General features: G+C 41.4%; 1 protein-coding gene across 7 annotated transcripts in view; it reads left to right on the forward strand.

Annotated features, from left to right (window-relative positions):
• Positions 1-27,356, forward strand: part of PHACTR3 (phosphatase and actin regulator 3) — a 165,607-nt gene that overhangs the window by 87,874 nt on the left and 50,377 nt on the right. For 4 of the 7 annotated variants that reach the window (XM_019548208.1, XM_019548209.1, XM_019548211.1 and 1 more), the window contains exons 2-5: positions 9,135-9,296; positions 12,294-12,371; positions 17,245-17,424; positions 22,897-23,100. In XM_019548208.1, coding sequence (XP_019403753.1) covers positions 9,135-9,296; positions 12,294-12,371; positions 17,245-17,424; positions 22,897-23,100 — 624 coding nt within the window. The remainder of the gene's footprint in view (positions 1-9,134; positions 9,297-12,293; positions 12,372-17,244; positions 17,425-22,896; positions 23,101-27,356) is intronic. The other 3 variants (XM_019548213.1, XM_019548212.1, XM_019548214.1) reach the window with 3 other exon arrangements.

Genomic DNA, 27,356 nt, shown 5'->3' on the forward strand with positions numbered 1-27,356 from the left:
CTTCCTGCCACTGCTTTTCTCCTTAAACTCAACACAGTTCTCATGTCACACTCCAGAGCTAGGTGACCTCATGGCATTTCCTGCCCTTTTCATGTCTTCCTCCACTTGATGAAAAACACCCCCTTCCTATACAAACAGCTTTTTCAGGACTCCTGGTCACTTTATCAGGCACAGACATAGCAGTGGGCATTGAGGAAGACAGGTTCCTCCTTACTGTCATTTTTAGAAATGAAAATGGACTGTAGACAACCCAGACTTTAACACTGATAAGGCATGACATAGATGCCCCCATATCAAAAGCCTGAAGGCCAGGACAATTCCTCCCACGCTGGGCAAAGGGTTTGCTCATCTAAAAGGGAACCTCCTCTTCCATTTTTAACTCTGCTTCTGAGGTGCAAAGACAGAAGCAATGACAATACAGGGGAGAGGCTGCAGTGCTGCATTACAAACCAATTGATCAAAAAGCAGAGCACGCCTTGCCTTTCCAATTTGCCTGCAGCTCTTGTCTGCTGTGTTATTTTTAAACTACCTGCAGGTTGCAGATTTTCAGGCCTTTTCTCTCAGTAATACACAGGGGAGTTATCAGGCAGAACTCCATTCACCAGGAATAGAAGTTATCCAAATGGCCAGTCTATTAGCATACAGGCCCCTTGACAATTCAGGAAATTCGGGAGGCTCACTTCCTCCGTGCAGCTTTGCATACTCACAACAATACTTTGCACATGCACCTACAGCCCCTCTCTGCAGCAAGACCAGCTGAGGTTCCAGATGGGCTTAACAACCATACAGTAATTCACGATATGGAAGCTGTAGTTGCTGTAATCAGCAGCCTAGGGATCAAACTACTGTCCTCTTTGGCTCAGCAGGAAAAATCTAAAAAAAAAAAAAAGAAAAGCCAGCCTACAGAATCCAGACACTTAGGTGCTCAACAGAGTTAACACCCAAGATTGTAACATCTACAGGAGATTTTGCCAGGCTAGCTCTTGTCTTCTCAGATAGGAAAGACTCCACAAGCATTGTAGCATGATATGCCACCAAGAGTTCCTACAGGTTTGGGGCTGACAGGAAGAAGGGTCTTATTTTCAGTCTAAGCAAATCACTTTTAAATTAACAAATCACTCAGACCAGTGGACTTCTCTGTTGGAGGTAATCTGGAAAGGTGGTGAATACCTGCTACTTCAGGAAGTCAGTAGGAATCATCAGTACTTAGCCCCCCTGAAATATCAGACTTTGCAGCTTTATCTTCTTTATTCAAACAACGTAATTCTGATCTGACCTCTAATGCTCTTAAGTTAGCAGTTTTCTTTCTTCTTGCCTGGTTTATTCTGTGATGCCACAGTTCAGTATTGGTTGTTTTAGACTCCCTTCTATCGCTCTGATATGAGATGTCGTAAGTGTCAAAAACATGCAGAGGATCAGGCTGATTAACAGAGCTTTTATGTCAATGAGGATATTTCTCCATTTTTTGCAACATATTCTGTAGCATTTGGTGCTGGCCACTGCCAAAGAAAAGCGTTGGCTTAGAATGACCAATGGCCTCATTCAGTATGGAAATTTGTGTGTTATAAAACACGCTCCTACTTATTACCTAGCCCCCATACAAAGAGTATATGACAGGGTGGGATATAAATGTTTAACTTGCAATAGCTCCACAAATGGCTATTTCAGAGCAAGGGGGTTCCTTTTTAAAAAGGTTTCAGGTTGTGATACTTGTCTAGCGACTTACTGATGCAAGTCATAACAGACTTCTCCAGTCCACATTTCTGGCATTCCCAGAGCTTGGGACCATTACTTTTTGGCATAGTCCTAAAAGTCTGGAAAACAAATTTTATCTCATGCAAAATACTGATATTTTGAAAATTGCTTCATTGGTGTTGAAGGCACTTGCCTGGGACCTGGGATACTTGCCTTCATGAGTCAAGCCAGAGCTGGGACTTGAACTTGGTTTTGTGAAAAGCTTTCCAACCAAATCTACTCAAAGGGCCATGTACTGACCACAAGAAAATGGCCAGGCAGATTTGACAGGCCCATCTAGCTCCTGGTGGAAGAACAGTCACTGCTCTTACCTATAAGAAGTTCCTTCAGTGGGCTCAAATGTTTGCATTATTTTCATGCCCTTCTACACTAGATTATTCTTTAAGCTGTTGTTCCTGTTTTGGAACCTGATTTGGCTTCCAGACATTGCCTACATGTTCTATCATAGGTGCCACCTCAGAGGGCTCCAGGGCTCAAGCACCCACCAAAAAAATTAGCAGGTGCTCAGCACCCACAAGCCACATTGGGCGAGACAAGTTGAAGTAATGTGCTGCCTCTTTGGGACATGTGTGGGGCTCGGTATGAGAATGCAAAACAAAAAAAAAGCACCCATCAGCAAAAAGCAATGTCGGCACCTATGGGCGCCTATACATGTACATTGAGGCTGCTCTAACATGCTGTAATTACAGTGCATTGGAGCAGACTCCAGTGCCATGTGCATCAGCTTCCTGTTGCTGAAAAATGGTGGTGGGGGAGCTCATTCAACGAGCTTTAGTTAAAGCACCCCACCACCATTTTTCAACGTGGGGACGCTGATACACGTGACATAAAAGGCACTTTAATTAGAGCAGCTCTCAAAACTGCTTTAATCAAAGTGCCCTCCCCCACCTCCCACACCACATCTATAAATGCCTTATGTGTTCTATAGACTCAGGCTATCAGATTTAATGGAAAAATAACCATGTTATCCCACATTATAGTTATTATAATTAAAATATTGACTGAAGATTCAAGAATGTGCTGAACAATTTACAAAGCATCCTGAGAGTTGGCAAGCCTTAACAGTCTGCTGGCTGCATGATTTGGCTAAAATTTAGGTGTGCATGCTACTTCTGTTACCACTGCAGTATATGAGAATTGCTTGTTTTTTGTCTTATAGCCTTCCTATCTCCCTTTCATGTGGTTCTCATTGCCAGGGAGACTATTTGCTTGTTATTTGTGACTTCAGGACATCTGTCTTACTTAGTCTCCATCAAATTTTATTTTTGTCCATCTCAGTTATACAATGCAAAATCTGAGAATGGTATACAGTAAGAATATGGCAGGTGATTAAAACATTTGCCTCAGAACTGTATGTATCTTGTGGCAAGTGTGTGTATTGCTAAAGTTAGAAAGCACATCAAAGTCTGCATTGGAAGATTTGTTTTATACACCCTAAAAGAATTCTCCCTTTTACAGTCTTCATCCTCTTTGTTTATATTTCAGGGAATTACAGTCAGAACATAAAGGGCTAACTCCTTGAGTCTTGTTCAGCTATACTAGCAGAGGATAAGAGGGTTTGGGGGGTGGTGCCCTGATAGTCCCTGGTCTACCAGACAAACAGCTCTGGTGCAGCACCCAGCTGACAGTAGTCTTAGGGTAATACTAGCTTATGTCTGCTGGAATACCTTCCAGGACTGTTTGGTTATGCCAGAAAACAAAAGGGCCAATTTCCCTGCATTGCCAAAGCTTCCGCCACTCCATCAAAGTACAAACTTCCCTGTCCATTTGTCATTCTCATACTTGTGCTCTTTACCAGTCCTCATCTCCTGCCCAAAGCTCTCTAGCTTCACTCCAACTGCTGCATCTTTTCTTCGCCTTGGGTATGTCTACATGTGCATTTAGGTGTGCATAAATGTAATGAGGATTAGCTTAATGCACATTAAGGCAATTTAGGCTCGCATTTACATGTACATGCATTAAAGCATATTAATGCCATCTGTGAGGACTCACATGGGACTAAAGTTAGCCCCAAATCAGTCCTTACACAGGCGTTAATGCACCTTAACACATCTACACACACATTAATGTGCTTTAGCTATTTGCGCCTAAATTTGATAACTGCTTAGGTGCGAATAGCCTAAAATCGCCATTTGTAAGGTGCATTAAGGGCACGCACGTGTAAACGTGCTCTTAATGTGCCTTCAGTCGGGCTAAAGTGCCTTAAATCGGCATGTGTAGATGTGCCCCCTGAAGTATGTCTTTTTCAACAGCAACCCTCAACACGTCCCTTCTCAGCAGCTTTGTTTTGTTCTGCCATACCCTTCTCATTTTTTCCTAGATTGCTATTCAGCAGACTTGTTACTTCTAATTATTTTCACATGCAACTCAAAATTAAGATAAATGGAAACCCAGCCAGCATGCTGAGCAAGAAAACAGCAGAAAAGAGGGTAGAATTATTAAGTGAACTCAACCAAACTATTTTGGAGGTGTCAAGATTGCATCAACGGTGCCTTACACTCCTAGCCTAACTAAACACTTTATAAACAGACATAAAATTGCTGTTCTTTCTCTCTCTCTCCCAATCTGTGTTAGGGAAACATGTAATAGAGATTTGTCACTGGAGCTATTTTTCTGGCTAACAATTACTAGCCCAAGAATAAAAGGCAAGAGTAAAAGGGGATGTTGGAACATCTTGAGGGGAAATACTATGAACAGCAATGCTCGCTCTTGGTGCCTTTCCAGTTGTCTTTATAAACTCCTCACTCACTGCTGTAGGCTCTGCAAGAGATGCTAGGGTAACAAGTAAGCTCTGCAAGAGATGCATGGAGTTTGGGCTGAGGTTTATTTCCCAGGCATGCCTTGACTCCCTGGTATCAGATAAAGATGCTACAGTGATATTATACTAGAAGCAGTCAATAAAACACATGGGTGATGCTTAAACCACTTTGCAGACACCTAAATCCTGAATGAACTGCTGTAGGGTCAGCAACTTGCCAAGATACTATCTAAAAATCAGCCACTCATTTAATCTCCACTTATATGCTTGAGAGACTCCCGGGACAACAGGAATTGCTCAAGCAGCAGTCTGCAAGTGTATAGCCAAGGACAGGCATGGCTTGGTGGAGGTTGTCCTGACCTCCATAGTATCTTCCAGTGGTGAGGATACAATTTCAAGCCTTGCGAATGAGATAGGCTACTTGTGTAAATGCTTATACCCCTATTACAGTGGCTGTTGCAGGAAGGGCTAAATGCCTATTTCAGTTGTTTCTGTTACAGCTTTAAAATAATTCTAATAGCATATCCAATTTGCTATTTTCTGTTCTCAGTGCTGTCTCTTGTAATGAGCAGTTCTAATGGCTAATAGGTTCATTTTCATTATGTTTTTCATTTCTGAATATATAATTGGGGAAAAATAAAACAAGTGATGAGATTCTTGCATGCTACAGCACTTGAAAGGCTGAAAAACTTCAGTCTTCCACAGATACTAGTATGCCTCACTGTTTGTTTCAGTTCTTAACTTCCTAAAGGCAACTTCCAGACTACAGTGAACAAAGTCCATTTTGGGTGGGCAGCATTCTTTCGAACTCTGGACATACAAGGTACACAATCTCAGTGCTTCATGCATCCATAATACTGATCTCCTTTGTAAAGCACTTTGAGATCTACCAATAAAAATGCTATATATGAGAGCAAGGCATTATCATTATGGAATAACTCACATATGTCTTAGGCAAAAATGTTTGGGCATCAGTTTAAAAATACAAAATCTAAATTTTACTCTTGTCAGTTAAATTGAGTTTTGAATGCCACAAGAACAAAAGAAAAGATATTTAACTACCTTCTGTTGTTCTTCTGTGAGTAACAAAACTCATATTTTGTGCATTACAAGAGGAAAATTGTATTTGGAGTCAATGGGCATCTTCCTCTTGTCAAAACCTTCACATACTGGCCACAGATACTCACAGAGTGTTTTAGAAAATATATTCTCTACATAAACTACAACTGACATATGGCTCTCAGTGGGAGAAATAAAAAGGTGTAAAAAAACCCCAACTAAGCAAATTCCTGCTTTTGTTAAAAGTGCAGTTGGAATTTTAATGTCCACTCAAAACTGTAGCATTTCAGTGGTGAAAACTCTTTCAAGCTCTGTGGAAGAAGGCAAAAGATGCTTTAACATGTTTTTAAAACAATGCATCTCTTCCCTTGATTTACCTGATTTAACTTTGGTTCTACAACAGAACAGTGTTTCAGGAACCAGTAGTTATGTTCAGGGAAGTTTGACTCCAGAGTTACTCCTTGATTCACCTTACCAGCGTGTTGACTTTGAATAGCAGAGTAGAATTAGCATTGTCCCATGCAACCCCTCTTAACAGTAGATGAGCAAGTTCCACCCATATATAAATAGCAGTATCAGGAATGTCACATGTTTTATTATTTCACTGTGTGCACCGAACAACAGTTTTGCTGACTAATATGCTAACCAATATGGATGTATTCAACTGCAAGTCTATAAGGCAAACCACTAGTAAAAAGTGTTTAATACTAATAATTAAAAAAAAAACATGAAAAAGAAGAATGCAATTTTATCCCGCTGTGTTTAGCAATCTTTTTTAAATTATTTCCTGTTGGAAATCCCCACCTGTTACAAAAAACAAACCTGTAATATACTGTGTATAGTTTTCTTATCCAGCATTCACAAAGAACATTATTATGATTTTATTATTCCAGAGAGAAATGACTTGGTAATGCATAGATGGTCATGGCTCCACATTGCTCATATAAATGGCTAGGGGTAGTTGAGCAAAATTTGCTAATAGTCTTATAACTGACATGGCTGGGTGACTGGTGGTGGCATCACTTTTGACAATTATAATTGGGTGTCCATATATACAATGCTATCAGTATCCTCATTTATGGAACTGTGCTTTTTCCCTGTCATGACACAGGCTGGAAGATGTCTATCGCCATTCAGTCTTCGCTGTTACATGTCATATTAAAAAAATGAGTGGGCAGGGAAAGCCAAAATACTGAAAACATATAAACCAGTTCTCCTACTGAACCATATGAAGTCATATGTTTTGGCTGCATGAAAGGAACTACAGCATTTTCCTTCGCTTGTTTAAGGAGCATATTTGTGTAATAGCTGTTGGGAATTTTGCTTAACTACTTACAACATTCCAAATAATCTATTTCCGTACATAAAAGTCTGAGTTCACTGAAGGCCTGTAGTACTTATGTGAGGAGAGGGCATTTACAAGGGTCAAGTAAATGCCCATTTACTAGGGATTGGGGACAGCATTTGGAGTCAGAAACTCATAAGGGAAAAATCCCAGGTTTCATCACAGATCCTGTCTGCTTTTGGGGAATGTACTTGGATATACACTTTCCAGAATGACCAGCTGTTGCAGGGACTTAACCTAGAACTAGCTGGGCCTGACTTAAAGAAACACTGAATGTCCACAGTTTCTCCTGAAGTCATGCATGCGGCTCTGCAGGTGCTCAGCATTTCTGGAGAGGGGTCTTAAAACAGGCACCCCAAATCTGTACTGCCTTTTAAAGCCATTTAGTTCATCTCTGTCTCAGCTTCCCCATCACCAACACAAAGGTACCTACCGCAGCGCAATTATGTGATTTTTTGGTCAACACTTTAAAGATCGAGAGCTGGATAAGGACTATGCTATTGCCCTGTGATTATTATTACAAAAACAGTCTGTCCACCTGAGGTGTCTCTGTGCCCTCATAACCACGGTATCAGAGCATCTTGCAGTTATGTTTCCCCTCGCTTTGTGCGGCACGTGCGTTCCTGGAAAACGGGGCGTAACTCAAACTCGTGTTGAAGGAACCCACTTTACAATGTAACAAACAGGGATATGTGCCAAGACCCTGACCGTACTGATCCCCACCCCCATTTCTACCACTTGTACAAAGCAATTGTGGTGCTCACCGACAGCAGACAGTGCACACCAGCACAGGGCACTGCCATAACAGGGATGGCGACTACAGAAACACGTCTTGCGGGCAGCGAGCGAGGAGCACGGATCCACGCAGGAGACTATTTATCTGCCCGCCACTCCCACAACGCACCTCACAAAGCAGCCGACCGTGGTCCTCCGCCACACTGATCGCAGAAGGGTGAATTTACCTCACGCATAACAAATTGTTGGTATAAAGAGGGTCATCGCGTGAAGGCGAATTCGCACATGCAGAACCCGCATAATGTGAGGGAAACCTGTAATTTACTTACCCCCCGGAGGAAGTCCTATTATCTCCACACGCTGAGGCGCAGAGAGGGGTCATGCAGGACACCTGGGGCAGCTCAGGGGTCTGGGCTGAGGTAGCTGGCACGTCAGCCTAGCGCCCTCATCGCCAGCCTTTCCTATCTCCTCAGGCGAGCTCTGGCTATCTGTGTGTGAGGGGAGCTGGCACAAGGCCCCTCTTTTCCTTTCACCCCCCGTTGGGTCCCTTCAGAAGAGCACAGACTCCAAGGAGGCCCACACGCTCCCACAGGGCCGCACGCATCCATCCAAGTGCTTTGGCTGGACTAACAGCCTGGCAGGGGCTTCTCATGTAGAAAGCACCAGCTGGGAAGCACCCTGAGGAGGGAAGCAAGGGTATAAGGTATATCCCTCCTGTGGGCTGAGGGAGGGCTCTTTCCCAGTGGGACTTGCTGTCAAGATGGGTGTCTGGCATGGGCTGGCAGGAGAGGTACACATTCAGCTGCCCATCCATCCCTCCAGCATGCTCCTCTGGGGGTGTCCCTGAGAGAGGGCAGCGACGGGGCCACTCAGATGCTAGGTAGTCGGCGAAGTGCCCTCCAAGGCAGTGCTTCTCAACCTTTTTTGTACCAGGACTCATTTGTAAACATCGATAGCCAGTCCTAACCCTGTGCCCTGCCCCGCCACCAGGCCTCAGCTCCCCAGTTTGTGGGGCAGGGTGTGGGGGTGGGACATGGGGGAGCTCTGCCAGCCTGCAAGGGACAAGCCACAGTTTCCCATGCTTTTCTCCTTTATAGGACAATTCATTTTAAAGTTTGCTGATCCATTTTGAGAGTTTGTTTGTGACCCCTTCATATATTTTCATGACCTCCTTTTGGGTCTGGACCCACGGGTTGAGAAACGTGGCTCCAAGCCACATCTCTGCAGTACAAACAGCCATGCTGGCACAAGGAGGTTTAGCTTGGGTTCTTTGCTTCTGGTTCACCTCCTTTAGAGACTAAAATGACTCCCCCCTCCCTCCCACCACCACTTGTTTTGCACTACTTAGCCTGATAGATACCTAAATTGAATGCACTCTTAGCTGGAGTAGTTACCATAAATCTCCCCTTATTAAGCCTATCATGAAGCACTTGATCTTATATTCCTCTCACCATTGGCTTTGTTCTGTGTTTACCCTCTTAGATGAGATGGAGCAGTCCCCGGCAATGCGTTCTGACTATCTGGTCTCAGGGATTAGAACTCCACCAGTGAGAAGGAACAGCAAGTTGGCAACACTGGGCAGGATCTTCAAACCGTGGAAGTGGAGGAAAAAGAAAAATGAGAAGCTAAAGCAGACGTCGGCAGGTAGGATGAGTGTGACGGCTTGACTCTGCGCAAACCAAAGTGCAGCTTGAGAGGAAAAATAAGACGAACTGGCAAGTTATTGACAACCTGATTCTAAAAGTAATCCCTAAAATTGGGCCTGCTGTGGATTCAGGGGTTCTTAGACCAGAAGGGACTATCGTGATCCAGCTCCCTGCATAACAAAGCACAAAATTTCAAAGAAATGAATTTCAGCTTGCTTAAAGTGGACTTAACTGAGCAGGCAGTCCAGACTGAAGAAGCTACATTATGTCCCTAGTTTCTGCATTTATAAGGGATTGCATGCAACAGCATTAACAAGGATTGCTCATTTATAGGCTGAGGAGAGATACCCATACTTCCATTGGAAAGTCTTTTATATCTAAACAATACCATAAACCACCATTCAGTAAGTGTTACTGAATGTGACTGAGTACCAAAGTCTGGCTCTTCAGTTAAAATGAGTACAGGAAAGGCTTCAAAGCTATTTTTTGCAGCCTACCCATAATCCTTAGAAAGTCCATTACTTGGATGTGGCCCAGTGCCAGGCATGTCTCCAAATAGTTACCATCTGATGTCTCTTTGGCAACCTCTGTAAAGTATGTTAGTGCTAGCAATCCAGTCCTAGTTGGGAATTTACACTGAAAACAGCCACATCATCGTAAACAATCCTTACATTGACAACTAGTAGAGAAGTAGTGGATTAACTTACATTCACATACCTCCAGGAAACACATATTCCATATCAGCATTAATGCATATCAGTTGAAGAACTTTGCACATCAGTGGGGAAAATTGCGCTGCTCCTGTGCTGGAGGTATGAGCTTGGATGTATGGTGGTATGAGTCTAATACTTTGCATTAGAAATTAAACAGTAAACGAAGAGGACTTTTTTAAGTGCCAGAAAAAGTGGATTGTACAGGTAAGGTATTGGACAAAAACATAAACATGTGCTGAATTATAAACAGAGAACTGATGATGATATCCGCTTGAATAATGACATCATCCAAAGCTTTGCACCCAAAAAGTATCCCTACAATAAGAGGTGTTTATTTTTTCATTTTTCTAGGCACTCCTTTTTGACATATTGCATTCAACCTATTTTCAATTCCCATTTTGGTGACAGAAATCTATCAAGACCCCTAAACAGAGCATGTTGTCATTGCTGTGCCTGATTGGGCTCAACTTTCCTGCAGCAAGTGGCAGATGCTCTGTTGTAGAAATGCTTACTGGAAACTGGGGTGACAAAGTGTGAACTCTCTCATCTCAAAAGACATCCCTAGTGCTCAGCATAGAAGCAGAAGTCACTTGTTTCTTCTAAGGGGCAAATGATTGCAAAGGTGGATGTAAGATGGTTGTCTACAACGTGCTCTGTGGAGACCACATGAAAAAGAACGTACTTCCCAATACTGCTTCATAGTCTCAGTATCAAGGCTACAGTAGCTTTCACGTGTTTAGCATCTCCCTGTCCTTCCTTATATCTATTGTTAGTCTCAAATGCAGTAGCCAACCCTCAATCCAAAGCCTCTCCCCTAATATATTTCTACTTGGGGACACAGGAAGCTGCCTTTTTATGGAGTATAAAAGTGCTGCACACTCCTAGCGAGAGCTCCCGGCATCCAGCTTCTCTCCTCTTGTATATTATGCAAGAAAGGATGTGTTCAGCATTTGCCTCAAAGTACAGAAGCTGAGGTCCTCAGAGAAGAGATGACATACTGTTCTCTTCACCATTCTCAACACTATGGAGCTGCAGTTTTCTGCTGGTTTCACAAAATCTCTCAACCTCCACAAGAGAAGGCTGAGAGGTGATCCTGTGGCCATCTACAAACTCATTGGGGTTGGGGGGGAGAACAGCAGGAAATAGGGGATACGAAGTTTACCAGAGCACCCATCAGGGTAACTAGAAACAATGGCCACAAACTGAAGGAGAGCAAATTTAAATTGCACATCAGGAAAAAATTCTTTACAGTGAGTGTTGCCAAAATATGGAATACGCTTCCAAGGGAAGTGGTGCTGTCTCCTTCCTCGGAGGTATTTAAGAGGAGATTGGACAAACACATGGCTGGGGTCATCTGAACCCAGCATGCTTTCCTGCCCAGGGCAGGGGGTCAGACTCGATGATCTAATAAGTCCCTTCCAACCCTAATAACTATGACATCTATGAAACATGGTTCCAATTCTTGATTCCTATCAGAGTTATTCTCCGGCTTAAGGCAGCTAATTCATCTGATTCCCAGAAGGGACTGATGCACAGAATGGAAGATAGAGAGGAAGGGGAAAAAAAAGAAGGAACAAGTAGTTTTGAAGCCCCTTCTGCATTTGGCAAGCAATACCAGCTGGTGATTTGTTTGAAAAATTCCTAAGCAGGGGAGGGCTTGTGCATGAAGGTCAATCAGGTGAAATAATATATTGGTAACAGATGCTTATACAAAGCATGTGGTATGACAAAGAGACAAAGCAGTAGTGGGCAGAAAGTCTTGAGGAGCATGGAGCTTTTGGCTTCCCCTACGAATCACAAATATTAAACAGTTTTATAATCCCCTGTAGAGGGAGGTTTGAGCCCCACCCTAAATCTGAACATCTCCTGATCTGAGAGTTTTAGATTCAGATCCAGGCAGCTGGCATCTCTATCACCAATGCACATAACCAAAACACTGCACTGAAACAACCTTGAATTTTGACAGAGGATATGAACATGGTTGTTACGCCTCTTGGTATATCTTTGTACTTTACAAAGTCCTGTGTCTTCAATTGGCCATTCAACTATGGCTTTAATGATGAAAAAAGCACTGAACTGGCCAGTTAGTCAAAATGCAGCCCAGCATTAAAACTACACCTCTAAAATTCTCTGTGGTCCTTTCCAGGTCCACTCATTAGCATAATGCATTTGCGACTAGTCACCATTCACCTGTTGCAGTTTTCCCGCTGAATTTCTGTACCTGACTATTTCCATCCATTGTTTCCTCTGATTTTTCTATGTTATGCTACCACCTTCTGCAGTGTTAGAGAAGAAGATTACAGCAAGGCAAGGTCGGGATGAACTCATTAAGAAAGGTCTTCTGGAGATGATGGAACAAGGTAAGTAAAAGCTATCTTCCTTTTTATTGTAGTTCTTATTTATTTACTTTTTTTTTTTCTCACTGTAGTTCTCATTCATGCAGATAGGAAACACATGGCCATGAGGGGAAAAAATGTGATCAGCCTGAACAATCATTAAGTCACATTCATTCTGAATATAACTCAACATAAACAGTATTAGTTTGGGTGTTTCTCCATCTTGGGTACAATTCCAGTTATGCAAGCATGAAGTCAGTGATGTAGGTTTTATGCAATTACAGAAAACTGCCAAGAAACTCAAAGCTTAAATGATTGTAACACCAAACACATAGATACATTCAGCAAAGTTAACTAGTACAGACTATTTATAGAATGATGTTAAATCTAGGTTTTCAGTTGTCTTTAATGTCAAGCAGGTTTAGTACAAGACACAATATCATTATATCAGTCCTTCATTCACAGAGAAAAGTGAGAGTTGGTGCTGTTGTTTTTAAAGCGTCCTGAATACAAAAGAAGTTCAGAAGCAGTGACTAGAGATAAGAGGGTAAAATGCCACAGACCTGCACAAAGGACTGCAATTCTATTAGTTACTTGTCTAAAGCCCCAAGCAAATGCTGCTAGGAGAGAAAAAGACAGGTTCCTGAGATGGTTTAGGCTTCTACCAGATAGCGTGGGTCCTAGCATCAGATACCCAACTTTGTATATGCATTTTCCCTAAATATAGCTAAAATAAATTATCTTTGGTTCAGGAACTTTATCAAACTTCATGTTATCATGGAAAGGGCGGGTGTGGGGAGGAAGAGGATGTAGAGGGTAGGGGGAAGAGGCCTGCTGAATAATACCAAGCTGAGAGATATAAAGAATATTTATTAAAACCAACAGGAACAAAAATGATTTTGCCTTGCTTAAAAAAATTGAAAGTCTATAAATAACCCAACAAAATGACACTTGATGATATTATATTTGACTGCAACTGAAAAAGTAGAGTCAGAAAATAAGCATTTGTAATTACAGTAAAATTATGCATGTGTATTTCATATGCATTTTACATATAAGATCTAAAAGCTACTGAATGGCTAGTTTATTCTGGTAGAAGTTTAAGAATGCTTATTGTTAAATATGATTAATAGTCTGTTGAACTGTTTTTCCTTCATACCAGGCAACTACTTAATCCCTTATCATACTGATGATACTAGATAGACATAAGGCTAAGAAATTTGCAGTGTATATATAAATTTTGAATGCACTATGAATTTGAAGTTATAGCCTTCTAAAAACAAGCAAAGGAAAATTATGTAGAGCACATCAAAGGCATTACTAGTATTAGATCAGCTTTTGACTTGTTCTCAAGAACAAGTTGAAAATAAAACTTAAGAAGTTACATATTGAAATCATTTTTGAAAGATAAAAGAAAGAACCAAATAAGCCTAGTTCAATAAACAGTGACCAACAAAAATTTAAAAGTTGCCTTTCAGCGGTTGGTTGGAAATGGACTGGTTTATTTCTTCTTTCCTCCTTGTCTCTGTTACAGTTACATAGGGTTCATAAAAACATCAGGCAATTTTACAATGCCACACCATTGTCTAGAGAAGAGAGTCTGAATAATGGTCAAGCAAAGGACAATGTATGATGCTAAAAATTATTCTCTTCCAACACAATAGATATTTTGAATCTTAAGGGTCCTTTTATTGTCTTACATATGCAGTATACTAAATCCTGTTGAAAATTGCCCCAAATGTCTTGTAAAAACTGATCATAATCCGACTCAGATTAAGGCAAAACTGCAGCAGTGGCATCCTCATTTTTTCAGATTAAATCTGTTTTTTTTTTTATGAATGCTCACTGCAATAATTTATAGTTGTTAAAAGGAGAAGTATTATGCTAAATCTCTAAATTCCAGGCTTCTCTTTGTGACTTAACTCTGCTACGGGTGACCTGGTTCCTGTTCTCTATACTAAACTAACACAAAACAGAGAGATAGCTTGAATCTGAAAAATCGGTGAAGCCCTGTCACCCAGCAATGGCACGATCTGTTTCTGTAGTGTACCCACTTGGTAACTAGCATGCTGCACTGCACACCAGCCTACAGAAACTGTGAGCTACTCTTAACTGGGCTCAGCCCAGAATAGGAGCTGGTGAAGAAACTGCATCACTTCAGGGATGGCTTGGAAGGAATCGGCACCTGGAACAGTTTCTTTCTGGGGCCTTCCTTTCTCTGGGGACAGATTGTACAAGGGGACTTAACCACTTTTCAAGGGACAGTTTACTTCCCTTTTCATAGCACCTGACCAGAGATTCTGCCTTGTAAATTGACAGTGCCTAACCAAGCTAAGCCTCTTCCCACTTCTTGCCCCTGTTGTTCATGGAGTGCTGTATCGAGTAGCCAGACCCCGGTTTCCAGAACTCTATGATGGAGTCACAGCGTGAACAGCCCTGTACTTCATTCCTCCCAAGCATGGTGGAGTAAGGGCAAGGAACAAATGTGACCCAAATTAAATCCAGAGGGTGATGCTAGAAATTATACAGCAGATTTCATTAACCATAAAAGTGCTGTCTCCTGCTAACTCTGTCATGCTACTTCTGAGAGTCTTCATTCTTACTGTGAGAAGTGCAGATGCATCCCTTAGAAGAACTTTTTGACTGACTGGCATTGGAACAGGCTACCTAGAGAAGCTCTGAAATCTCCTTCTCTGGAAAATTTCAAGAGTAGGTTAGGCAGACACTTAGCTGGGATGGTTTAGTTGGGGATAATCCTGCCTTGATTAGAGAACTGAACTAGACGGCCTCATGACAGTCCCTTTCGTCCCTACTGCCCTATGATTCCAGGGCAGCTTAGGCTGTAGAATCCAATGTTTGCCATAATTTGTTCCTGTCTAAGTAGTTTGTCCTCACTTGTGATCTGAGTTCTCCAGTATGGAAGAGCACTGTTTCTTCCTGACACCAGTTTGTCAGCATTTTGAAGACTTACAGAGAGTCTCTAGTGTCCTCTTATACTAGTGAATACCTGCCATTTGTGCTGTCCCTTGATCATCTCTCAAGAATCACAGGGTTAGCACTACCACTGCCATATTGCTGTAGGGATCTGCATGTGCGCTGCCCACCTCTGACCAGGGACCTCGTAATTCTCTATCCCAGACACTCCTCATTAGAAGCTTGCTGACAGGGCTGTCTTCTCCTGGCTGTTATTCCATTTGTCAGTGAAGTTTTTATACATAATGATTTAAAGGAGCCAATGTTCTGGCTCTGTTTTATTGTTGTGGCACAGCATTCAGTGGCTTGCACAGCAGGAGTTACCTCCTGCACTAAGTACAGACAGTCAAAAAGTCCAAAGCCAAATCAATTCAATCTTTGCAGGTTAGTCTAAGCTGCATAGATTGAACTGATAAGCAAGTGAACAGACATCCACTTTTGATTCTGGAAATGCAGTCACATGCCTGCAGTTGGCCAGAAGCTGGGTGGGTGCTACAACATGCCTCCCTACTGGCCTGGAGCATACAGCTAGGGCCAACTACCTTGTGGCGGGGGGAGGTGCAAAGCATCATGGGATACTGGGGACTGTGTTAACTTGAATCTGGAGGGGATCTAGGGCCAAAGTTCAATTAACCAATTTAACCTAAATCAGTTCAGTCTGATACTACATCCATCCAGATTTATCTTAAATCAGTTTCACACACTTCGAAAGAGATTTGTGCGCACTGAATTTCTGATCACTTATACCAGTTTCTGATCACTTATACCAGTTTATGTATAATTTCTGTCCCTAACCCTGGAGAACACAGACAGAGCTATCCAGTTCTGCTCCTTGCAAACATTTAAAGGAGTTTTTCCTTTCTTGCTTTCAGTTACGAAGAGTAGATTGGATCAAATGTAACACAAGGTATAGTGCTAGGAGGAAAGCTCTCTCTGACAAATAATGGAGGCAGCTGTTAATATGCCAATGATTATGTATACGCTGGCTTGACAATGAGCTGTAATGTCGGCAGTGAACTTTTTCCCCCCCATTCCCCTGTATCATAGCAACTGTGCTACTGCAGGGGCTATTTTAAGAACAGTAACTTTTTACTGAACGTGATTATGAGGCAGCCAGAGTGAGCTCAGCCTATAACAAAAAATACTGCATTAGTTCTGCAGCATCTGTGGGCCAAAGTTTGATACCCTTAATCAAGTGAGCAAAAAGTCTTACAAAAGTGAAAAGGAGAGCGTGTGAACATTATATCTTAAATCCCAGTTTAAGAAACTTATCGTGGTATCACTACAAGGGAGGACAGACATGTTGTGAGGTTCTACTAAGGAGTTTCTAGTGCCAAGGTGGACAGCATACAAACATATCATTTCAGAGACCTAGCCTGAGCTGGAAGTAGTTGCTACAATTTGTAAAAGTGAGCCTTATCCTATCATTTCTGAGAGAGAACCAAGGAAATCTGCCTGAACTGGAAAATAGCGAAGATCATCAGAGTTCTTACAGCTGATGGGACTATTGGCAGCAGAAGTTACTATTCAAGGCTAGGTCAGGGTAGCTGGATCTGACCCTCTGAACCTGTGTCAAGAGGACTTTGGATTTCAGTTTTGTTCAGACATTTGAGCACACCTGTTTAAAAAAGGGGCCTAAATTGAGTCACCCACAAAACCCCAGTGAGGCAGCTGAGTATCAGGAGGCTTATCTTCAGAGCTACTGAGCATCCACAAATTCTGCTGATGTCAGTGGGATCAACAGGTGCTGAGCACTTCTGGAAATCAGATGCTGCCAAAGGTAAGTTCTCACTACAGTGAGTCCTCATAAAGAACACTGTGCAGTAAGTAACAGATTATTAGGCATATACTTCTAATTAGTGGCAGGATGCATTAGCTTTTACTGCTGACAGCTTAATTAAGATTAAATGACATGGTGTTTTAGATGCCGAAGGCAAAGCTTGCACTGCTGATGGTGCCACCAGAGCAATGCTGAGTGACCTTCCACCTCCCACATGCCAGGCACTTACCTCAGAAGAGATGCAGCAGGAAAACACAACAGCAACAACAAATGCGACCTCACTTGGAGAGGAGTTGCAGTCAGAGGAGCTGAAAGAGGATGCAGGTATTGAATGTCAAATAGAAAAGTGCTTCCCCTGAGGTGGCCTGAGATAAGTCAAAAGAATTGGTTTCTGAGAGGGTCAGTGTTGCATTCAGCTCTCTTTCTTCCAGACCAGGTTAGAAATCTATATTGAGTTTCGAGCTCTTTGCTGAACCCAGGGGCACATGAACCTGGGGTTAATGGGCATAGTTGGATGTATAAGAAGAGACTACATTGGCATTTTGAACTCTTGGTATTAGTACTAATTATTGTGAATGTGAAACATTCTCCCCCTAAAACATCTTTGCTTACATTTCCACAGCAGGTATGTGCTTGCCTGAACAACCTGGGTAGCACTGCAATGGCTATGTACCTAAGAGATGCACATGTCCCCTTTGAGATGGTCATCCATACTGGGATCCATGGATGAAACTGAAAATGTATTTCAGTTTGTAGAAACAGCACTTCTGTATCAATAGCACAACTAAGCCCAAAACAACCTCCATACCAGAGTCCCTTCCTGCAAACACTCACAAATTTTGACCCCCAAATAACATCAGGATCTGAACCCAGTTAGGTCTGCCAGACAAAGTTTTAGCAATAAAAAACTTAGTATAAAAGGTTGCCAAAATAGTCAGCTGATATATCTGTGTCATAGGGGAATTTTTCATTGTATGGAGTCAGTTGTTATACCCAGAGCACATCTATACATTCATTAATGAGCAGTGCCTACTGCGCATTAACTTTAGTACTTGTATAATCAAGCACTAAATAAGGGTGCAGTAGGCTGCTGTACTGCACATCAGTGCAATTGTACACTTTGTGTTACGCTTCATGTGCAGTAGACTAATACTACTGCTCATTAGCATATTAGCATGGTTTTTGCCATGTGTGCTAATGCATAGTAGAATTAGTCTACTGCACAATGTCTTATGTAGATATGCCCCCAGTGTACTAGGCATGGTTGGGGGGAAAAATTACTGATATGTCCCAATTGCCTTAGTATTCTGGCAAGAAGCTACTGGAACAGCCCCTTGGTGGGCAGTGCAGTTGAGTAAAACTTAAAGCAACCTTAATGCTGTTCTGAATTGCACTTGGGTTGAGCCAGTCCTGATTGGCCCTATGGTTGTGGGGTCAGAATGATTAAATTAATCTTTTATTTAACTATTGGTCCAGTAGAATGCAGATACAGCTTTAATATCTAGCCTTTATGTTGCCATTAGTAACTATCACTATAAAGGTTATTAGTAGTATTTTTACTAATAAGATGTATTATTAATCAGTGGCCTGACTATAGATCAACTCTATTCATAAGTTGAGTGTGATGGTTATGGGTCTTTTGGAAGAGGAGGGAAAAGAGAGTCAACTTCTAACTGGAACAATATATTATCTCCTCATCTTCTCAATTTCTGCTTCATGTGTTATGTCATGCAGAAACATCTCAAAATAGATTTTTTACACAGGGGCCCTCTAATATTTGTCTCATTTCTGTTCTTTATGTTATAAAATGAAAGCAAAACAAGTGACTCAGAATCTAGCCCTGTATGTAGTTGACTTCTGTTAATGCATGCTCATATGGTTCTTTTTCCACTTTTCTGGTTTGTCTTGAGCCAAACTAAATACTCTTCAAACTGTCCATCTTCCTACAGAGCCTAAGACAATGAGACCTCAATCTGCATTGGGATTCTCCAGGCACTACTATCATTAATAATAATGTTCCAAGACCACTGCCATTTTTATATAGCTCTGAGCAAGCTTCCTCTCTGCTTGTGTTTGGTTTCAGTCACTGGGACAGGAAAGGTGAGGCCAAAGAGATCAGAAGGAAAAAGAGATGAGAAAAGGAAGTTATGTGTGTGTAGCTTTGCCATGTCCAGAATCATTTTCATCCCATGTCTAAACTCTGAACATAGGCATTGATTTCCTTCCAGATTGTCCTTATTTCTGGTGACACTTGTTAGTGCCAGCTCTTTTTAGTATCTCTATTGTCTAACCTTGCCTGTATTCTGCATTTATTTTTTCCCTCTCAGGGCTTGTGTCTTTCCTCCAGCCTCAGTAACGAGAAAGATGGAATTACATTTTCTTAAACAGCTTGCTGTGAAACTCCAGTCATTGTTAGATGTCCTTCTGCCTCTTTCTTTAGCAACTTCTGGCTTTCCATACAATTATTGTTACTATTTTCTTGAGCTCAGTTAGTTCCATCTTTGTGCATTTTGGCATTTCTCTCTTTATAAGCATAAGCAGTCCAAATCCATTCCAGACCTTACCCTGTTCCTGTTGACATTAGTGGGAAAAAAATATGTAGGATGAGTTTTCCTTGACACAGGTTCCAGTGGTTTCCACAGGAGTTTTCAGCAAGCAATACAGGCTCAACCCTGTGCACGTGCATACATTTTATTACTGTATCTTTGTAATTTTATGCTATTTAGCTAAATATGCAAATATTGATGTGTATAGTAGAGGTGTGAAAAAGAGGGGAAAACAAGAAAAAGGAAGAGAGAGGAAAAGCAAGCCAGTAACATAGGAGATGTTTATATTTTTGCCATCTGTAGGATTTGAGAGATTTGTGCTTCCAACTTATGGGGGTTCAAATGAACAAGTTAAAAGGGAGAAAAAGCCACATTCCAAAATAACAGGTCTTGGAATTCCCATGGAGTATGCTAAAAGCTTCTAGGTCTCTAGCGGTATAATATTATGATAGAAATATGCGCCTCTGTTTATTACCTGACAGTCTTTCACAGCAATGTCAAGCAAAAGTTCCTTTTCACAAGACTCATTTAACGACAGCTAGAAAACAGAAAAACCTTTATTTTTAAAAATTATATTGTAGGAGTTTTGTAACCTCCCAAAGCTAGAACAGGAGACCTGGAATCCAGAGTTCTGGATTCTCTTTTCTCTTCTGTCATTGCCTTGGTATGTGACATGAAGAAAGCAACAACATGCCTGTTTTCCCAGTCTATTAAATGGGGATTATAATACTTCCTACTTCACAGGAATGCCATGAATTTAGGGAAGTTAGGTTTCTTCTATACATATCTTTTTTTCCTACTGAATTGGGCCCCAGTTCAACAGGAGTCTTTGCATGGATTACAGTGGACTTCAGGTCACACTCCAGAAAATACAACTGAATGTAAATATTTGCTCCCTTTGAGTTTTCAGATTTTCTTTCTTTTTTTCTTCTTTCTTGGTAGTAAACTGATTTAAAGCCCCACAGGATGTGATCTGATGCCATTTTGAAATGGGAATTGGTATATGATGCTCTTGAGATGAATAATTAGTTACACTCTTAAGGGGTCTAGTGCCAAACCTTGAAATATTCTCAATGGAATGAGATTCACTCTGTAATGTGAACTCTGTAAATAGTATGTGTATCATATTGTGTATTGATAGTAACCAACAATGACCAAAGTCCACTTTGAAAAATGGTAGTAGATGATCCATGGTGGAAAAAGGAATGAGGTTCTTATTAAACAATGACCCTTGATAAGGATTTGTTTAATGAGAACTTCCTAATCAGGACTTGAGTTTAGAAAAGTCAAGCATTGATAGGACTGGCTGAAGCCAAGCAGACTATGGGCTAATCCTGTCTAAAGGTTCAGTTCTAATACCCACATTCATTTATACTCATGCTAAACAGAACCAGACTATACAAGCAGTCCCGTCAGCGTCAGCAGGCTTAACAGTACATGACACTATTGCTCCCGTTGAGTAGAGGTATTAGAGTCTGGCTGTACATAACTTATTGTGGCTATCAAGCGACTAGCAACATCCATTCTATCACTTGGCCTTTTAAATAGTGCTCAAGATTTTACCCATTTTAGGATGCCAATCATGCTGCAGTTCATTAATGACTTCATTTTGCTCTGCTCCATGCTACTTAGACGCTCATTACAAAAAAAAGAGGATTAGAGAATCATTCCACTTAGCAATTTCTCCTCATTGTACAAATAGTATATGATTTTTCATGGCAACTAACATGAAATATCACCCCTAGATTTAAAAACAAAAACAAGTAGGGAATGCAATGCTTTTATCAAAAGATGAGATGATTATTTCTCAAACAAAGCAACTTTTCTTTCAATCAAGCAAAAATTTTGCAAGCATTTCCCGAACTAATAATGCACATTTATTTTACTTCCCTGTCTCTCTGAAATGATAAATACCCATTATCCCACTTCTAGGCACTCACATTAATCTGTTTGTCAACAAATTAGAAGCTATTATCTTGCCAAAGCCATTGTCTGCTACTGCCTCACTGCTCTGCCGCCTTCCCTTTTTCACTCGAAATTCAAGGATGAAGATTGCTTGTTAATACAAAGAGCTTATACAGAAAGGGTTTGGAGGGAAATTAATTTATAATGCAATAAGGTCACAAACAAATCTTTCTGTTAATAGGCCCCCCCAGCAATTAGAGATGGGAACATTATTTTATCCATCCTGCAAGACCAGCACACAGTTTTTCTTGTAAGATTATTTTTTTCTTTAAGTTAATTTTCTGTCATTCATTTTACTGCCTTGTCCCATTTTAAATGCCTCAAGTGAAGGAGTTTCCATTACTGTCCACCTATCAGTCGCCATTGTCTTCAGAGAACGGTTCTCACTATTTCTATGGAGGCCAGTTTGGCAAGCTAAGGACATGCTCTTGGGCTGGCTTCCTTGGAATCAAGTGCACTCGTCTCCATTCACAAGGTATTCTATAGCCTGCAGGATCAGGCCTCTTGGTGAAACAGGACTCTTTTTAAAGCCAGACTTCAGAAGTTAAATTTTTTCCCTACATACTTTGGTTCCTGTTCTCCTGTTCCAGAATTGCTATCATGATCTAGTGGCAGATTTTTATAGGAGATTGCTTCAACTTCTCTTCCTGGTCACTAACATGAGCTGCAAGAAATCTTCAGGAACTCTGACATGAGAGAGATTAGAGCAAAATTAGGCAGCAAGTTGAAGTCACGTATTTAATGGGATAAAAAAAAATTGCCAGGAAACCTGGTGTCTATGCAGAGAGGATCATAAAGAGATCTTTGAGGGAATATTAAAGCTTAATCATTCCTTAGCCTTTATTTGTGTTCCTTGCAAGGAGAAGTGCTCACACAGTCGCACTCTTAATCACTGCAGCTGGGCTCTAAGACAATGAATTGCAGTTCTCAACATGCAGTTCTCAAAAGCCACAATACCCTGCTGTCCTCATTATAGAAATGACATAAGAAAAGATTTTGGGGAGAATGAGTAAAGGCTGTTTGGCTGTTCAAGGCTCAATAATTTCCTTAGGAACACAGAATCTAATTGTTTCCTCAGTTACCCTGGTGGGTTTTTATATTTTACCTGAACACCCTTGGCTAGTTGGCTGTTTCACACATTAATTATTTTCCTTGAGAAAATAAGTGCTTCTAGCTGTGTGCCGTGACTCTCTTTTTTCTGAATTTTCCTGGAATAGCCCCTTGGTCTATCATTATTTTTAATTTCATGTTCCGTTAATTGTACTGCTTCTTACCCTCTTGCTAGCCAAGAAACCTTCAGCATCCACTGAAGACTTAGAAGATGCCAGCCTGCCAGCAACCGAAGAGAATCCACAAGCCTTACTTGTTACTGAATCTGTGGGTTCCCCACAGAAACAGACAGAAAGAAACCCAGCACAGCTTCCCAGCCCCCCATTGCTCCCGATTCCTCCACCTAAGGCAGTGTCTAAAATCACTAAAAGTGTAACAGGTGAGTCACAACAGCCTAGAAAGACCTTTCTGTCTCCTCAACATGGTCATCCTCTACACATGTGGATGCATCATTTTTCTCCTACCTACTTTTTTGGTCAGATCCTCAGCCACTAAAAATTAAATCTAGTTTCTTGAATGAACTGTAATCTAAAAGCACTAAATCTCTGTGTGTTACACGGATACCAGACCTTTCATAGGTTGGTTTGTTTCTGGAGGTTGTTGCAAGGCTGCTGTTTTCAACACACGTGAAGCAGATCAAACTGATTGCAGACATGTGCCAAATCAGCAACTTCCACAAGTTGCTGTGAACATCGAAGGTTTCAATTAATTTCACTGGACAGAAACACAATCCAATAACATTTTGGCAGCAGTGCAGTTCCATTCAATAGGTCCCTCATAACATTTTTGCCCGAAAGCTTTGGTCTTTTGGCAGGTCTAAATTAGAGCTCTGCAAACTGCTCTAATTACACAGAAGAGCATGTGAACATTTCACCTGGTTTCCACGATCTACTTCCCCCTATCTCAGGATTCACTCAAAATTCCAGTTTCAGACCCTCAAAAAGATGAATTCCTTAATATACCATCTCAGTGGTATTACATTTTTCAACAGTCGGGCAGTGGAAAGGGCATTCCAGTAAGTACAACTGTCATTTGCTCCCTCTCTGAGGACCCTTTACATTGCAAGAGTGGTGAAAAAGGCCTTAAGTATAAATGAGAATCAGGCTTGAACATCTAAAGTACCTGTTTTTATCCATGAATTAGGCATAAGCACTGGGCTACTGCCATGATTTGCATCTATAATTTACTGATACAAAAAAGGTGGATTATGGTTTTGGAATCACAAGGAAGCAGAAGATCAGAGGGTGCTATTCTTCCAACCAGAACTATTGGGAGACTTTTGGGTTAAACTACATCTGTCGAAAATTGAATTTTAGCTTAAATGAAATGTTTAATGAAAAGTGCAGTTTTTGTTTGCTATGGAAAACATAAATATTTTGTCAGAAAACAAGAGTTTTTGAATCAAAAGTGGTGTTAGGGTTTCCTGAGACTAATAGCATGGGGTATGGACAACATACTTTTTAGCCACTTTAGAAGGGCAGAGGAGAAGTTGGGTGGAGGAAGGAGGCAGAGCTGATATTTGGGAAGGCACATCAGCTGTTATTCTGTTATAGCTGCATGAACCTGCAGATACCTTGACCCTAGTGAAACAAAGCTAAAGTTTTAGTGGGTTTGCTACAGAATCATCCAGATATAACAATTGCATTCTCAACAGCTTATACTGGTTTGTTATTCCCATCTATACCCTTAGACATAAGCACCAACTTTTATTTTTGCCAGGGTGGACGTAAGATGATGGACACGTGGACAGTTTTACACATTTCAGGTGACAGCTGTCTCCCCAAGGTGGGGCCAGGGTCCTTGGGCCCCTACATACTCAGCTACTCTGGCCTTAGATAGTTTATGTTTTTGCTCGCCTCTCTAAGCCAAGCTGTCTAGGTTCCTACTTCTTCCATAATGCAGCATGATCAGGCATAGCTATGGCCTTCATCCTCTCACCAAGAGAAGAATCAATCATATCTCATGGGACATATAATTAATTGAAAGAAACTGGCCTGTAGAGCAGAAACCCTACAACTCCTGTAAGGCATTTCATTTGGGAGAACTTGTTATTTGGCCCCCAACTTTTTGTGGTCTAGAAATATTTTAGCTTGTAGTATTTCATTTTTATCTATATTTTCTACAGGGAGTGGCAGGGAGGGGAGGGGGAAGAAAAAAACACCCACAATCTGTGTTTTTAGACTACTTTGAGTAATGACACTTAAAAAAGAAGGGAGGGCTGTTTTGTATATGGAAGTGGAAGTAGTAGAAAACCAAACCTGAACAAGTACCAGCAGGGAGTGAGAGGGAAGCAAAATGGCAGGGAGAGAGAGAGAGAGAGAGAGAGAGGAACTGTGACGTGAAAGCAACAAAGTCAGAGCTGTGCTCTAGATGCTGGTGGTGGAAGGAAGGAGGAATAAGCCAAGCACTAATTAATCAGAGAAGGGGGAGGAAGGCAAAGCATGGGCAAAGCACCAAGGAACCACTTTGTAAGATTATTCATTGACCACTTGTTGGTAGAACAAACCAGGTGTGATTTATAAAAGTACTCGGAGGCCTCTGCTGCCTTGAGTGCCCAGTCCCATGGGCAGCTTCATCATCAAGGAAGCATAAAAGGTGACATAAGTCATGTCTACAGAGTAAGTTTACTGTGCCAGGCAATGCTACCTTCAGATAGCCCATGTGGGACAGCATGGTGTGCCTCCTCAACCAAAAACCATGGACTTACAACACCACCAGTGGACTGGGGATCAGAGGGTGTGAGCCAACTGACCCTATCATTTAGCAGTGCTCATTAGTCCAACTGTAGTGCTATTTAGATGTGGCTACACCATTTCCAGTGCAGGTAGCAGCCTGCATGGAGCAATACAGGCATGCTTGAGGATACCACGGTTGGGCACAATGAGTTTAAAGTGTAGCTGTGACTTCAGACACCTCCCCTCCCCTCCCACTCAGAAATGTAGATCTTCCTGTGAAAGCAGAGGCAATCCTTTCCTCTTGCTCAAAAGTGCAACTGGACTTAGAGGTGTTTTTCATCCCTTTGAGCTATGGTTCAATGGAAAGCAGATAGATTATAAATCTCTATGTGCATTTCCACAGTAGCACGTGATCAACATCTTCCTGAGCTCAGCTCTGTGCCTGCTGGATATGGAGAGACCACTTCAGGGGAAGAAATGTAGATGTTGTTGGGGTAAATGGTACACAGCTTTATTTCCATTGCATTGTGGCTTGGTTCTACACTTCACAGACATGTCAAAATGTTCCCATGCTTTAAAGCAGTTAAAACAGTAGTTTCCAAGGTACCCCTTCTTAGATTCAAGTTATCCTTGGAAAATGCCTGTTCTTAGCTTTCAATAATTTATTTTTATGACATAAAATAATACATGAATTCTTCTGTTGCAAAGAGCTCAGAAAGACCACAGCAGAGCAGAATATTTTTCTGCACACAGCAACTGATCCCTCTCAGAGCAGGGAAAAATATTTTGATACTATGGATTCCTATTAGAAATTTCTGGGTTTATCCTGTGGGACATGCATAGGTGTTTACACCTTAACAATGCTAATATTGTGTGGCACCCTGAGGCACCATGAAAAGGATGTCATGGCACCCTGGTTGAGAATTACTGCTTTAAAGTGTTTTCAGGACTAGGTCACCCACATAGATTTAATTCACTCTTTTTCTATGTACATACATATAAAGAGAGAGAGGGTGGATAATTGATTAGGCATCTGGTGAAGGCCATGAAAAACATGCAGTCTTGCCAAAATTATTCAAAAATCATGAGTCAGACCCTCTTCTCCCCCCAAAACATGAGAATGTAACTCACAATGTAATCAATCTCTTTCTCAAAAATAGCAAAAAACCCCAAAAGAAATACTCATGATTTGTGTGCAGTCATGTCATCCATTCCCACCTTCAGTCATCTGGGTGTGACAGTCAGCCCACTCTCCCAGATGTATATATTGAGCTAGCAGATCTGGGCCCTTGCTACATGAATTTTCACTCCCAGATGATAAAGTTACCATTCCATCAACTGCCCTTAACTTGTTGTGCTGCTACATATGGACTGTGTGCTAAACTGGAAGCAGCATGGTTGCTAATTAGCTAGGGGTAGGCTAATTGGCACACACATTCAACAACACTAATTAGTGCACTCCAAGTGTTACACAGAGGTGGCAATCATTTTTTAGTTTATAGGAGGTTGCTGTCTCTGGGGAGGGTGGGTTTACTGTATATTACTGCCTTAGTCTACCTGGGTCAGCATTTTATATGGTAGTTAAGTCAGGAGGAATATAGCCATCTCTGTGCAATACTTCAGGCAGGCTAATTAGCACTGAATACTGGCATCAGTTGGCCCATATCCATGCCCAGTAGCCTGTCTGTAGTACCATGTTGATGCAGCTACACAGTTTCCAAGTCAGATGGCAGCCTGTATGGAGTACCTTTGTTTGAGGGTATCACTGTCTCTTAAGGCCAGTTTGCTATGTAAATTAACACAGACCAGTCTAATGAGAAGTCCTTTCTTGCTAGGATGCTAGTGATACCAGTAAATGTTTTGTCTGGATAAGGATTTACTCCAAAGAAAGACAGAATGTTGAAAAGGATCCGTGTTTGTTTAAATGCATGTTTAACACTAGGTGGCAACATGAGAAAAG

The sequence above is a fragment of the Crocodylus porosus genome, unplaced genomic scaffold, assembly GCF_001723895.1.
Source record: "Crocodylus porosus isolate Cpor-Errol unplaced genomic scaffold, CroPor_comp1, whole genome shotgun sequence".
Lineage (NCBI taxonomy): Eukaryota > Metazoa > Chordata > Crocodylia > Crocodylidae > Crocodylus > Crocodylus porosus.